The sequence below is a fragment of the Vicia villosa genome, unplaced genomic scaffold (genome assembly GCF_029867415.1).
Source record: "Vicia villosa cultivar HV-30 ecotype Madison, WI unplaced genomic scaffold, Vvil1.0 ctg.000857F_1_1, whole genome shotgun sequence".
Taxonomy (NCBI): domain Eukaryota; kingdom Viridiplantae; phylum Streptophyta; class Magnoliopsida; order Fabales; family Fabaceae; genus Vicia; species Vicia villosa.
In genome coordinates this window covers 229,254-244,570 of record NW_026705386.1, presented here as the reverse complement: position 1 = coordinate 244,570, position 15,317 = coordinate 229,254, and the positions used below count along the sequence as shown (strand labels likewise).

At 30.3% G+C, this 15,317-nt stretch overlaps 1 protein-coding gene across 1 annotated transcript; it reads right to left on the bottom strand.

The window, feature by feature from the left end:
* Positions 1 to 10,816: 10,816 nt before the first annotated feature.
* Positions 10,817 to 11,713, bottom strand: LOC131631701 (uncharacterized). The gene has a single exon (XM_058902466.1). It carries the CDS (start codon positions 11,711 to 11,713, stop codon positions 10,817 to 10,819), a length of 897 nt encoding a protein of 298 aa, XP_058758449.1.
* Positions 11,714 to 15,317: the final 3,604 nt, after the last annotated feature.

Sequence of the window (15,317 nt, the reverse complement as noted above, 5' to 3'; positions counted from 1 at the left end):
CACATTATCATATCATATAATTAGATATGATATAATATAAAAGATTTACAAGGTGTCAAACTAGACATACTAGTCTCACGTACAAAAAATAAGACAAATAAATAAATCAAGTACTCTTATGCAAAATCACCCAATTGCATTACTGCGGCTGATCAATAACCCAAAAAATCAAACTTCTCCCTGCATAATGTACTCGAGTCTCAAAATGCTGCATTAAAATTGCATATCACTTTCACACCACTCACAAGAAAAACAAATATTATCTTATGCCAGCGGCACCACATGGTTTCAGTAAAAGTAAATCAAAATATCAAGTGAAAGAGATGTCACTAAACATAAAAGCTACTACCTCAAGCACTGCCTTACCACGTCTATGCTATTGATATCTATTGAGAAAACTCTTCCTTATTAAAGTGATTTTAGAGACACACTAGTTTCCTTACTTATCAATGTGATTTTATCAAAAATATTGATTTTCTTACTTAGAGTTATTATATCAAATATTAAAAAGCATCCAACCTCTTGAATTCAACAATACACCAAAGCATACACAGATCCACTTGAAATGACAGTGACGACTATTACGTGTTTTGGCCTCAAAATTCCCAATTTTTCTTCTTTATCATAATTTTTGGTGAATCACACTCACTATTTTTTAAAAAGACTCAACGTTATTTTACAAATTGGTAGCAATCTTCTGATAACCAACCATCAAATATGATATAATTTTTTTCTAACATATTCTAGAAATTGGCAGCAATCTTCTGAGAACCAACCATCAAATATGATAAAGGTGTTGCATCCCATCAATGATACAACAAAACATTTCTTTAAGATCTTCATCATATTTTTAGGAATGCATTGATTTTGTGTAAATGGGTCAAACTTATACGATTATAAGGTTATGAAATGTGTTTTGTAATAAATGTTTCCCTATATTATTGATGGGATGCAACTCCTATGTTTTATGTGATGGTTGGTTGTTTGGTCATTGTTGCCGATTTGTGGAATATGTTAGAAAGAAAATTATATCGATTCGATGAGACATTTTTAAGGAAAGTGAGTGTCATTCACCAAATAATTATGGGCAAAGAAGAAGAATCAGAAATTTTGTAAGAAAAAAGACGCTTAACAATTGCGATTAACTGTCATTTCAGGAGCATCTGTGTGTGCTATGGCGTACATGAGAAGTGTAAAAGGTTAAAGCAAATTTAATATTTTGATAAAATCACTATGATAATTAAGTCATCCAGTCTCTATGATAACTATGATAATTAAGTCAACCAATCTCTATGATAAAATCATAATGATAATTAAGTCAACCAATCTCTATGATAAAATCACAATGATAAGGATGTTTGAAAATATAGTTTTGGATGGACCAAAAAAGTAACAGGTACCGTTGTAAAGGCCGATTAGTAAAAATAATATTTTTGGATTTGAATGAGAATGTTTGAATCTGTTTTACATGAAATATTTGGTTTAAATTCAAGATCACCATATTTTCTTAATTTCTATGTGTGTTTATTTGAGCATGTGTAGGGCCATTAACTAAAGTAATAGAAAAATTAAAATTATTACATAATAAGCCGTTGGAAACATTTCACTTACCAAAAGTGTATTTATCTTAAACCAAACCACAAATCTTCAATTTTCCTTAAAAGATATAGTACCAGGAAAGATAATGATTAGTAGCTATAAATTAAAAGCTAATGCATTCTATCATGTAACAATACAATTTATAAACAATGTTATTTTAACGTTCATCCACTCTTCAAAAATCTGTTTTTCTCGGGACACATTTTCCTACAACATAACACTTACGTAATACTTATATATTCCATATTTATCTAAAAAAAAAATTATATCCCTACAAATATATAATTTAATGAAAATAACTTAACGAGATGAATCAATTAGAACATTGTATGCTAATAACATCATTGAGATTTCCACACCAAAAAATAAATTAATTTACATCACAAGCAATCATATTTGTTGCAAAACACTATCTAAGTGAATTCTCACTTAATAACTTAATTTCATGTAATCAATACACTTGCCATGTAGTATATCACTTGTCATGTCATAAAAAAATATACCTCCAAAACATATATGGGGAAAGTGTTAAAGACATTTAGAAAATTGAGAGAAAAAATCATGAATTTAAAAATAGAGGGTAACAATTAAAATGAAAGAAAATTAGTGGATGAAAATAGCATTTATTAAGCCTATAATTTTATATAAAATACAATATTGTTTAAAATAATATAAAAGTATAAAACTATTTCCCATTAATTTTGCTAAAGATTATGATTATGATGAATTAAAATGTTTAAGTATGAATTCATTTTTATTAATGAAAGTTAGAATTATAATGAAAATCCTTGAAAAGATGAGTTGGATTTGAAAATTAGTGGAATTAAAAAAAATATACATTTTTTATTCTCACCTTTTCTGCCGAAGACAACCATGTTGCTCAGTTTTGGAGGAAGCATGCCATAGAACCTCGTGAGCCCATCTTGACTAAAACTTCATACCCACCTGAAAAATTAAACATACCAAGTTGAAATTATTCAAAAATGCACAATTTAATTTTCAATTGCTGAATTGAAAAAGAACATTCATCTAATTTTAATACAAAAAACAATTTAATAAGGTAAAGTTTGAGGTATTTAGACCTCCATTTGCCACGAGAATCTATAATAAACTGCTAAGAAATTCCCTCCTTTTGTTTTGTTTCCTCTTCACTTTCAGCCTCCTCCGAAAACTTATTTTTGTACTTCTATTTATTGTCAAGAATTAGGGTTAAGAGCATATGTAAGGTTGGAGAGATGGTGATGGGACCATAATGTTACAGAAAGCAGGTGTTGCAGATTTGTGCATTCTTAAAGCTTATAATGGTTAGAAGTAAAAAATCAAATAGAAAGGTAACTGAGAAATAATCTTGAAAGAGAAAGAGTTGTGATTCCATTTTACTACTAACTATCTTAATATCAATACTTGGTATTGTCGAATTAATCTTCCTCTTATCATTTTCAACTTCTTGAAGGAAATGATAAATATTTCTTGGGAGGAAATGACTTTCCTCATATCTTATGAAAGAGTTTTTTTTTGAACTTTTCCATAAGTTAGGAATAGTTAAGGGTAATGTTGAAGTTGAGTGGACTGAAAAGTTTGAATTTGTTGAGTAATTTTCTTTGTTGTGTTTTTTTATTATTATCAATGAAATATTTCTTTTTTCTATTATTGCCTATTCTTATTCATTGATAATTAAGTTTAAAATGCGACGACGGGGGATTTGAAGCGAGGTTCTTATAGCTATATTACCTCGACTCTCAAGAAAACTAAGATAACAGGTTTATTAATTTTTTATGGATAAAAAGGCGCTAACTTATAGTTGTGTTACCTTGGTTTTTTATAACACTGACGTAACATGTTGTTTATCTTATTAAGAAAATAAAACATTACACTCTCAGGACATATCCTCTCGGTTTTTAGCATGTTGGAGATGAAAGCTTCGTCATAAAAGTGTTACTCGTTGTATTGGTCGTAATCAACGAGTCTTAATCAAAGTTTTCATGCCAACCGAATCTAAACCAACTCCTAATTATATGTATTGGTATAGATCAGTTACAATTGGCTTTTTCCTCTGAAAATAGGAATTTATAGGACCCACGCCAACAAACTTCAACTTCTAACCCCCTACAAAATTACCAACCCACTTACACACAACTTCCTACCTAACAAAATTGCCAACCCACAAACACTTAAACCCACAACCAATATATATCACACACCTAAATACAAAACAAAGAGCATACCTCATACCACCAACAACCACATGATTATTATCAAACCACCCAACAAATATATGCGATCAACACATCCTACCATATCCAAAACACGCAAGAAATATATGACACTATCACTTTCTACCATAGCCAAAACACACAAACATCACAACATCAAAACACCCAACAAAACTATGGCTACCAAACACCATAGCAATCATTTATTCCTTTCTCCAACGAAGCATTCACACTAATGTCGTCATTTAATCGATCAAGTCGTCCACCAATAACCCCATAAACTCAAACAACACAACCTACAACATCATGGGCAACAATCTCAATTACAGCAACGCGTTAATGCAGACACGAGACTATGTAAAATTATGAGAAATACTTATGAATGATGCTGACGGTGATTCGTCAAGGACCTCGTATGAAACACCTTAAGTGAATAAAAGTATACTTGTACGAGAAATGACACCTCAGGGTGTGGAACCGGTGGCCACTATGATCAAGCGGGTCATTATCATTAGTGTGAAAAATATTTCCGCATATAATCTGATTTAAATTAATTAATATTAATACTTAATAATTTTTTTTCTTAATTAGTTAATTGTTTTAATTAAAACAAAAAATATATGCAAAAATAAAAAAATGATGCACCAGATGAATTGACGTCCCATTTAAAGATCAAAGAGGAGGCACGAGTTGAATTGACTTGTCTTATTAGAGGCGCCAATTGAATTGGCTTGCTCCAGTGAAGACACCAATTCAGGTGGCTTGTCTTTCAAATAGTTAAATGAGAGCGTCGATTAAATTAGCTTGAGCTTTACACATGAGCATTTTGAAATTCTTTTGTAAAAATGTAGTTACTTTAATATTTTTGTTGGGAAAATAGTTATTTAAAAAAAATCGAAATTATTTCTTTTGTGTTATTCCCACCACATTCTTATTTTCATGTTTTCATCACTTGTGCCATCTCAAGCTTTTTCATGAAAAAAGTTTTTTAAATATGATGATCATGACTATACGATAGTGAGTCTTTAATTATTCTACACACGGAGTTATAGTCAAGGGATACTCGACGGGCATAAGGATAGTACTTGTTGGTTATTATGTGAACTAGTTTTAAATTCAATTAATATTAAATAATTAAATATATTTTAGAAATAATTAAATAGTATTAAATAATTTTAAATTAAGTAATACTATAAATAATTAAAAACATACTTGAGCAATATTTCAAAAATTAATCAAATAAGTTCAAATAAAAAATTGAATTGATTTTGATGGAAGTTTTTTTTAGTTCAAAGATATTTTAATACTTTTCAAAATAATTTATATTTTTTCTTTTCTACTTTTTATGTATTATTTTCTTATTAAATAATATATCAAATATACTCTATTTGTTTATCTTTTTTTTCATACTCTTTTTTTTATCTCTTCTTTTTCTACTCACAACCAAGAAAATAAAAAAAAAATTAGGTTTTTTCTTACCTCCCTATGGGGGTCACCCCAGCGAAAATCCCATTTTACCCCTGCTTTGGAAATACATTTCCGAAATATTTTTTTTTCTAAATTTTTTCAGACTTCGGAAGTGCATTTCCGAAAAAATCCCAAAAATTGGGATTTTGATTAATTCGGAGATGCATCTCCGAAAAAACAAAAAAAATCTAAAAATTCCAAAAATTAATTTTAGGATATGAATTAATTTATATATTATAAATTTGATATAATTTATGAGTAATAAATAATAATAATTATATATTTTGATATAATTTATTAGTTATGAATAATAATTATTATATATTTCTATTCTGATTCATATTTTAAAATTTAAAATAATTTTAATTAAAAAAATTAAAATAATTTCACTTACAAATTGAGTTATAATTTTTTATTTATATATTTATAATAATCATTATGTATTTACAAAAAAAAACTAAAAAAAGGAGTGTTTTAATTTATATATTTATATAATAATTATAATAATTATTATATATTTATAAAAATTATTATATATTTATATATTTATATAAAAATTATTATATATTAATTATAAATATATTTATATATTTATATAATAATTATAAAAATTAAAAAAATGAGTGTTTTAATTTATATTAATTATTATATATTTATATATTTATATATTAATTATTATATATTTATATATTATATATTTATATATTTCACTTACAAAATTAATAATTATTATTATATATTTATATATTTTTATTCTGATTCATAATTAAAAATGAGATAATTTTTTATTTAGTTTAAAAAAATTAAAGAAAGATTTTGTCTTAATTTTATTTAATGAATAAATTTTATATTTAATTCTATATAATTCAAAATTTACTTATGGAATTAAAATGTTTTTGATTTATATAAGTTAGTAAAATAATTTTTAACTTTCAAATAGTTTAGGATGTTTTGATTCACCTTGATTTTATTGATTCACCTTCATTTTATTGATTCACCTTGATTTTATATCTATTAATTGTATTGATTCACCTTGATTTTAATTTTTTTAATAATTATTAATTATTTCGGAAGTGTATATCCGAAACATTCCAAGACCAATTTGGTCTTGGAATATTTCGGAAGTTCATTTCCGAATTCCTCCAAGGGGGTGCGTTCGGAGATGAACTTCCGAAAACACCACATTTTCTGAAAAGTAACTTTATTTCGGAGATGCATCTCCGAAATCAATATTTTATATTAAAAAAAACACGTTTTCGGAGATACATTTCCAAAAACACCTTTTTTAACAACAAAAAAAATACCTTTTCGGAAATGAACTTCCGAAACAAGGGGTAGTGTGGTAAATTCACCAGGGGTGGACAAGAAGGTTAGGAGGTGGGTGAAGAAATTTTCAAAAATTATCATCTAATCTAACAAGGAAATAAAATAAAATAAATTATTAGATATTTTTAATTATAATTTTGCCACCGAGTCTTTTTGGGATAATTACCGATTTGAAACCTTATACTAAAAAAGAATAATTTTTTGTATATAGATACCAAATATTATAAAACCAACTAAAACTATATAGAGATCAAAAGATAGGAAGAGAAGAGAACAAGCAATATTGTATTATATTCTTCTCAAGGGTGAACTTTACATTGTAACATGAGTCTTATTTATAGGACCCAAGGGATGTAGAAAATTAAGTACATTAAAGTGGAATAGGAAGATGAAGAATAAGAAGAGGGATGGACATCCACTAGTATAAATGTTTATAACACTCCCCCTTGGATGTCCATTGAGGATATGCCTCGTTAAAACCTTACTAGAAAAAACCCAGTGGGAAAAAAATCTAGTGAAGGAAAAAGAGTACAATATCCTTTCATTTCTCCCCCTCAGTTGAACAGTCATTTCTTCGATGAAGACCAATCTTGTGTACTAGTTGATTAAAAATTCTGCCTGGGAGTGACTTTGTGAAAAGGTCAAGGTTATCACATGAACAGATTTGTTGGATGCTTATATCACTATTCTTTTGGAGATCATGAGTAAAGAAGAACTTTGGGGAAATGTGTTTTGTCCGATCTCCTTTAATGTAACCATCTTTCAATTGAGCGATGCATGCGGTATTATCTTCATATATGATCGTTGTATTTAATTTTTCAAAAGATAAACCACAAGTATTCGGGACGTGCTGAATTAAGGATCTCAACCAAACGCATTCTCGACTTGCCTCATGTAATGCTAAAAGTTCTGCATGATTAGATGATGTTGCTGTTATGGTTTGTTTCATCGATCTCCAGGAAATAGCTGTACCTCCACATGTAAACAAATAACCAGTTTGTGATCTACCATTATGAGGATCTGACAAGTAACCTGCATCTGCATAACCTGTTAATTCGAATTGGGATACTTTTGTATAAAACAAACCCATGTCTAGTGTACCTCTAAGGTAACGAAGTATATGTTTGACTCCGTTCCAATGTCTTCGTGTTGGTGAAGAACTGTATCTTGCTAATAGATTTACAGCAAATGATATATCAGGACGTGTATAATTAGCAAGGTACATTAGTGCTCCAATTGCACTGAGATATGGTACTTCAGGACCAAGCAATTCTTCATCCTTTTCTCGAGGTCTAAAAGGATCTTTCTCCACATCTAATGATCTAACAACCATTGGAGTAGACAACGGATGACTTTTGTCCATATAGAAGCGTTTTAACACTTTTTCTATATAGCCTTCTTGATGTACAAATATTCCTTTGTCCAAATGTTCAATTTGCAAACCTAGACATAATTTTGTCTTTCCTAGGTCCTTCATCTCAAACTCTTTCTTTAAACAACTCATAGCTTTTGGGAGCTCTTCAGGAGTTCCAATAATATTTATGTAATCCACATAGACAGCTATTATTGCGAATTCCTTTCCTGATCTTTTTATAAAAATACAAGGACAAATGGAGTTATTTGTATATCCTTCTCTAAGCAAATATTCACTGAGGCGATTATACCACATTCGTCCAGACTGTTTCAGCCCATAAAGGGACTTTTTCAATCTTATGGAGTAGCGTTCTCGAGATTCGGAGTTGTGTGCATCTGGTACATTGAACCCTTCAGGGAGTTTCATGTAAATTTCACTATCAAGTGAACCATACAGATAAGCTGTTACAACATCCATCATGTGCAAATTAAGCCCTTCATGTGCTACTAGGCCTATTAGATATCGAAAAGTGCTTGCATCCATTACAGGTGAATATGTTTCATCAAAATCAATTCCAGGTCTTTGGGAAAATCCTTGAGCGACAAGTCGAGCTTTGTATCTCACAATTTCACCTTTTTCATTTCGTTTTCGTACGAAAACCCATCTGTATCCAACTGGCTTCACACCTTCAGGTGTTCGGACTATAGGTCCAAAAACTTGTCTTTTGTAGAGTGAGTTTAATTCTGCTTCAATTGCATCCTTCCATTTTGGCCAGTCCTCACTTTGTCTACAAATTTTGATAGACGTTGGTTCCTCATCCTCTTTGCCATTTATCTCATTTAGCGCTATATTGTATGCAAAAACATCATCAATGTCGACTTCGTTTCGGTTCCATTGTATTCCATTTTGGACATAATTTATCGAGATCTCTTTATTTTCATGAGTTTCAGGTACCCGATCAATCTCTTCTAGAGATGAAATGTCTATTATGTCTGACGATTCTTTTAGATTTCCTATATCCTCACTTGGGCCATCTTTATTCTTAGCTCCCTTTCTTGTTCGGGGATTTTTATCTTTGGAACCGATTGGTCTACCACGCTTCAGGCGTGGTTGATACTCATTAGATTGTCCAACAGGGATATCAATTTTTATTGGAGCATTTGCAGCTGGTATATATGATTTAGTCACACCTTTTGGATCAGTGAACGCATTTGGCAATTGATTTGCTAAGTTTTGCAGGTGAATTATCTTTTGAACTTCTAGTTCACATTGTTTTGTTCGAGGATCAAGATGAGATAATGATAATTCATTCCAACTGATATCTTTTTCCAGCTTCTTATTCTCTCCCCCTAATGCTGGAAAATTTGATTCATCAAAATGACAATCAGCAAAACGAGCAGTGAATAAATCTCCTGTTGTTGGTTCAAGGTACTTTATAATAGACGGAGATTCATATCCAACATATATTCCCATCCTCCTTTGAGGACCCATCTTATTGCGATGTGGTAGAGAAATTGGAACATACACTGCACATCCAAAAATTCTTAGATGGGAAATATTAGGTTCTTTACCAAAAACTAATTGTAAAGGGGAAGAGGTGTGGTAGCTCGTTGGCCTGATGCGAATTAATGTTGCAGCATGCAAAATTGCATGTCCCCAAGCAGAAACTGGGAGCTTGCATCTCATAATCAGTGGTCTTGCAATTAATTTTATTCGTTTAATAAATGATTCTGCAAGTCCATTTTGTGTATGAACATGTGCTACTGGGTGTTCAATGTCAATCCTAATAGACATACAATACTCATTAAATGCTTGAGATGAAAATTCTGCAGCATTATCAAGACGAATTTTCTTGACAGGATAATCGGGGAAATGAGCTCTTATTCGAATCAGTTGAGCTAGCAATCTCGCAAACGCCTGGTTACGAGTTGACAACAAACAAATATGTGACCATCTAGTTGATGCATCAATTAAAACCATAAAATATCTAAATGGTCCACATGATGGGTGTATTGGCCCACAAATATCACCATGTATACGCTCTAAAAAACTGATAGATTCATTTTCAATTTTTGTTGGTGATGGCCGAATTATCAACTTCCCCTGTGAGCAAGAGCTGCATGAGAACTTATTCGATTGAATAATTTCCCTACTCATTAATTGATGACCGCATGAATTTTCAATTATTTTTCGCATCATTATATAACCGGGATGGCCCAACCGGTCATGCCAAATTAGAAATTTATCATTATTTGTAAACTTCTGGTTTACAGTTGCATGTGCTTCAGTTGTACTAATATAAGTGTAGTACAGGCCAGAGGATAAAGCCGATAGCTTTTCCATTACACATTTTGTGTCTGAATTGTGTTTTGTAATACATAGATGTTCAATCCCTCCATCATCTCCTGTTTCAATATGGTATCCATTTAGGCGGATATCTTTGAAACTTAATAAATTTCTATGGGACTTGGGGGAATATAATGCATTATCAATGTGCAATATTGTTCCACCACGTAACAACATATGGGCTCTTCCAGAGCCTTCAATTATTTTTGAGGTGCCAGAAATAGTACTGTTTTTCGATTCACTAAATTAGAGAAATATCTTTTATGCTTGAGAATTGTGTGGGTTGTTGCACTGTCAGCAAGGCACATATCTTCATTACTGGAGCTAGCGTCCATATTCATTCTAAGAACAATAATAATTTTTTTAACAATAAGTTATAAGCGCACATTAAAAACACAAATTATTTAAATAGTAAATTATGTAAACAAACAAGTAGAAAACACACTTTATTATTATTCGAAAATAAAATTCAAAACATCCATAAAACATAAAAAGAAAATTTCCACAAATTTTATTTCTTGACGCTTCCATCTCCAATAAGGTGATCAATTTTTCCATCTGGATCAGCAAAGAAGTCACCAATATCTAAATGGGTAACATCCATATTACCATAATCTGGATCATCATCTTCATTAGCAAAGTGAGTCTCGATCTTTTCCTTTTTATTTTTCAGTGATTTTTGATAAAGATCAACAAGGTGTTTTGGAGTACGACAAGTGCGACTCCAATGACCTTTTCCTCCACAACGATAGCAAATATTTTCATTTGTTTTGCTACTCTGACCCTCTTTTTCATTCTTTTCAACATTTTTCCACTTCGGGTGGAAATATGTGTTTTTATGATTCCCATTGCGACCACGATCAAAACCAAGACCATGAGCATAATTACGACCACGACCACGACCACGTCCACGTGCGTATGCACGACCGCGACCATGATTTTTCCTATAGTGGTCGTGCCTTGCCACATTCACTTCTGGGAATGGAGTTGTACCAGTGGGACGGGCCTCGTGATTTTTCATCAATAGTTCATTATTTTGCTCAGCCACAAGAAGACAAGATATTAGGTCAGAATATTTAATAAACCCCTTTTCTCGATACTGCTGCTGCAGGAGCACATTGGATGCATGAAAAGTGGAAAATGTTTTTTCTAGCATATCTTCATCAGTTACTTTTTCTCCACATAATAATAACTTAGAAGTTATTCTAAACATTGCAGAATTATAATCACTTACACTTTTAAAATCCTGCAAACGTAAATGCATCCATTCATATCGAGCTTTTGGTAGGATAACCGTTTTTTGATGATCATATCTATCTTTCAAATTTTTCCACAAGACATGTGGGTCAGTTACGGTAAGATACTCATTTTTAAGATCCTCGTGAAGGTGACGACGAAGGAATATCATGGCTTTTGCCTTTTGTTGATCAGATGATTTATTTCCTTCTTTAATAGTGTCACCGTGACCTTCTGCGCTTTAATGAATTTGGGCGTCTAGGGCCCATGTCAAATAGTTCTTTCCCGAAATATCAAGAGCCCCAAAATCCAATTTTGTAAGAGTTGACATACTTAGTAGTTCTATCATAAAAAATAAAAGAAATAAAAATATTATAATGAGATAATTATCATAAAGGAAATATTAAATATTAATATTTAAAATAATACTTTTGTAAATTCTAATATTTAGAAATAACACAATAGTAAACTAGATTGTCACATTAGTCTTAAAATTATCTGTTTTTTTTTTTTATAAAAAAAAATTAATTTAGTGACAAAATACATCTTACATATACAATAAAATAAAATAGATAAATAAAGCATTATGAGTTCTTCATGAACTATACAATGTTATTTCGCTATCCTTCAGGGATGCCTTGCTTTTGTTACAAACAATGATCTAAAAATTATAACCATCCTTCTGGGATGCGTTCAAATTAAAACCATCCTTCTGGGATGCAAAAAGTTATTTCTTCTTTCTCTAATTCAATTCCACCGAATAAACAAAAATAATTCTTTCATGCTTTAAGCCAAATCCACCTTTTAATCCTTTGACACAATTAAATTTATTTGTGCACTATCCATCAAAATTGGAATCATTGTAAAGCCACATGTGTTATCCACAACCTCAACAACATCAACCCATCTTACTTAAAGTTGAGTTGCTACCTGAGATTTTTTTTTATATAATATTCTTAAACATACATCAATTCTATGACAAATAAAATTACAATGAAATTACATAATCTTAACCATAAAATTACAATAAAATCATTGAACAATAAAATTACAAAATTTTAAATTTCCTAATATGATTATATTTACTGAATATCATAAATAAATAAATAAAAATAATGATCTCCTCCAAATCATACCTGAGAGCGTCGTGCTGATAACGTATTATAAAACCAACTAAAACTATATAGAGATCAAAAGATAGGAAGAGAAGAGAACAAGCAATATTGTATTATATTCTTCTCAAGGGTGAACTTTACATTGTAACATGAGTCTTATTTATAGGACCCAAGGGATGTAGAAAATTAAGTAAGGGATGTAGAAAATTAAGTACATTAAAGTGGAATAGGAAGATGAAGAATAAGAAGAGGGATGGACATCCACTAGTATAAATGTTTATAACACTCCCCCTTGGATGTCCATTGAGGATATGCCTCGTTAAAACCTTACTAGAAAAAACCCAGTGGGAAAAAAATCTAGTGAAGGAAAAAGAGTACAATATCCTTTCATTTCTCCCCCTCAGTTGAACAGTCATTTCTTCGATGAAGACCAATCTTGTGTACTAGTTGATTAAAAATTCTGCCTGGGAGTGACTTTGTGAAAAGGTCAAGGTTATCACATGAACAGATTTGTTGGATGCTTATATCACCATTCTTTTGGAGATCATGAGTAAAGAAGAACTTTGGGGAAATGTGTTTTGTCCGATCTCCTTTAATGTAACCATCTTTCAATTGAGCGATGCATGCGGTATTATCTTCATATATGATCGTTGTATTTAATTTTTCAAAAGATAAACCACAAGTATTTAAGTAAGGGATGTAGAAAATTAAGTACATTAAAGTGGAATAGGAAGATGAAGAATAAGAAGAGGGATGGACATCCACTAGTATAAATGTTTATAACACCGAAGATGTTATAAAGATATATTGTTTTACTTTATCTCAATTTGTAAACGCGAATAACAATGATATAAAACTTTAGCCCAATTTGGCTCAATAAAATCTACATAAATTATATATTTATTATATATTAGTACTTCTTAATTATAATTAAAATTAGATCATGTTTAATAATTAAAGTTATAATTAAAATGGATTCGGAGTGATTTTTAGTTGTTTGTTTTATCAAAAGTAAAATTGATTTTGTCTCTAAAATTAATTCTATTTAAAATTAAAATTTATAGTTTCTATCTCTAGAATTAATTCAAGATAATTTTTATACTAAAATTTATTGTTGAACTCACTTTTATATAAATGATTCAAAATCAATATTAATTCCACTACCATGAAGATTTATGAAGTAAAAAACCATCGTTGAACTCAAATAAATATTACCGATGTACAGTGTATAGATAATAGAGCTTGAGAAAATTGTGGAATGGTAGTAAAATTTGATGGGAGTAACAATTGAAGTGAAATTTAATGTGAGAAACAAAATAGTATAGTACAAGTTTGATGTAGTCATGAAAAGAAAGTGCAGAGTGGTGATGTTGATTCAACATTGTTTGGTGCAAACTGCAAAACGAGAAGAAAAAGCAGCAAAATCAGAAGAGAAAAATTTATATTATAATAGTATATATATATAGCCATTTATGTGGTTGCTTTCTTTTGCATTTAATGCAATTTTGTTTTGTTTGGATGATGATCTAAGCAGCTGTATTATTTGCAAGGAAGAGGAAGTATGCTGACAAACCAACAGAAAGTGGTATAGGGAAACTGCCTTAGGCTATGTTTGGGAGTTTGAAGGGGAAGGGAGGGGAAGACTTCCAAAAACGAAATTTTAAAAAAATATAGAAAAATATTTGACATTTTTTTAAAAAATGATTTTTTTTAGAATGATAAAATAGTCATAATCATTACTAAATTTTTAATTTTCAACATACTATAACAACCTAAAAGATATTTGGAAAATTAATGTAAGCCCTTAAAAACCCTTAAAAACCCTCCTTCAAATACAATTTTTGAGTTTCCCCATTTTATGGGGTTTTTGGTGTTATAAATAAACTCAAACCCTCCAAAACCCTCCTACCCAAAATCTTTTTATCCTTTTCACCTAATTCTTCCTATTTTTCAAAGCCTTCCCATCCCTTTCCCTCCAAACTCCCAAACATAGCCTAAATGACCAACATAAATGAATTTGTGACAAAATTTGTTGTAACCCGTTCAATTTGAAGTGAGAGTATAAATTTTTAGTTAAAAAAAAAAAGAAAAAATTAAAGTGAAAAAAAAAAAATAGTACAAAAGAAAAAACAACTCTTTTTTCACATTTTCAACTTTACTAGTTTTTTTTCTTTATGTTTTTTCTTAAAATTTTTTTATCAAAAAGTTTAATCTAATTTGTGTTTATAATTATGAACAAAATTAAGTGTGAAATGAGGAGAAAGAACTCATAGATAGAGAAACAACAAACAAAATGGACCTTGCTTCAAACTTATCACAAATACAAAAATTATGATCATTTCAGCTCAAAATATATTTCTTCTATTACCATTGTAATTCTCTAGTCTTTCGGCGATCCACCATTGCAATGTCCCTTTCTTGCATCTAAGGTGGCAACATTCTTCTCTATGGTGGATCTCTTGTAGGGTGTTTGCGGTGCGGTTTGACCGGTTTTAACTTAAAAAATTATCTGAACAGTAAGAGAAAAAGGCATGCGGTTCGGTTTGGTTCGGTTGACTTTAAAAAAAAAAACAAACCAAACCAATGCAGTTTGGATTGGTTCGGTTGGTTCGTTTTTTTTTAAAAAAATACAAACTTTTATTTTATATAATCTAGTAAGTT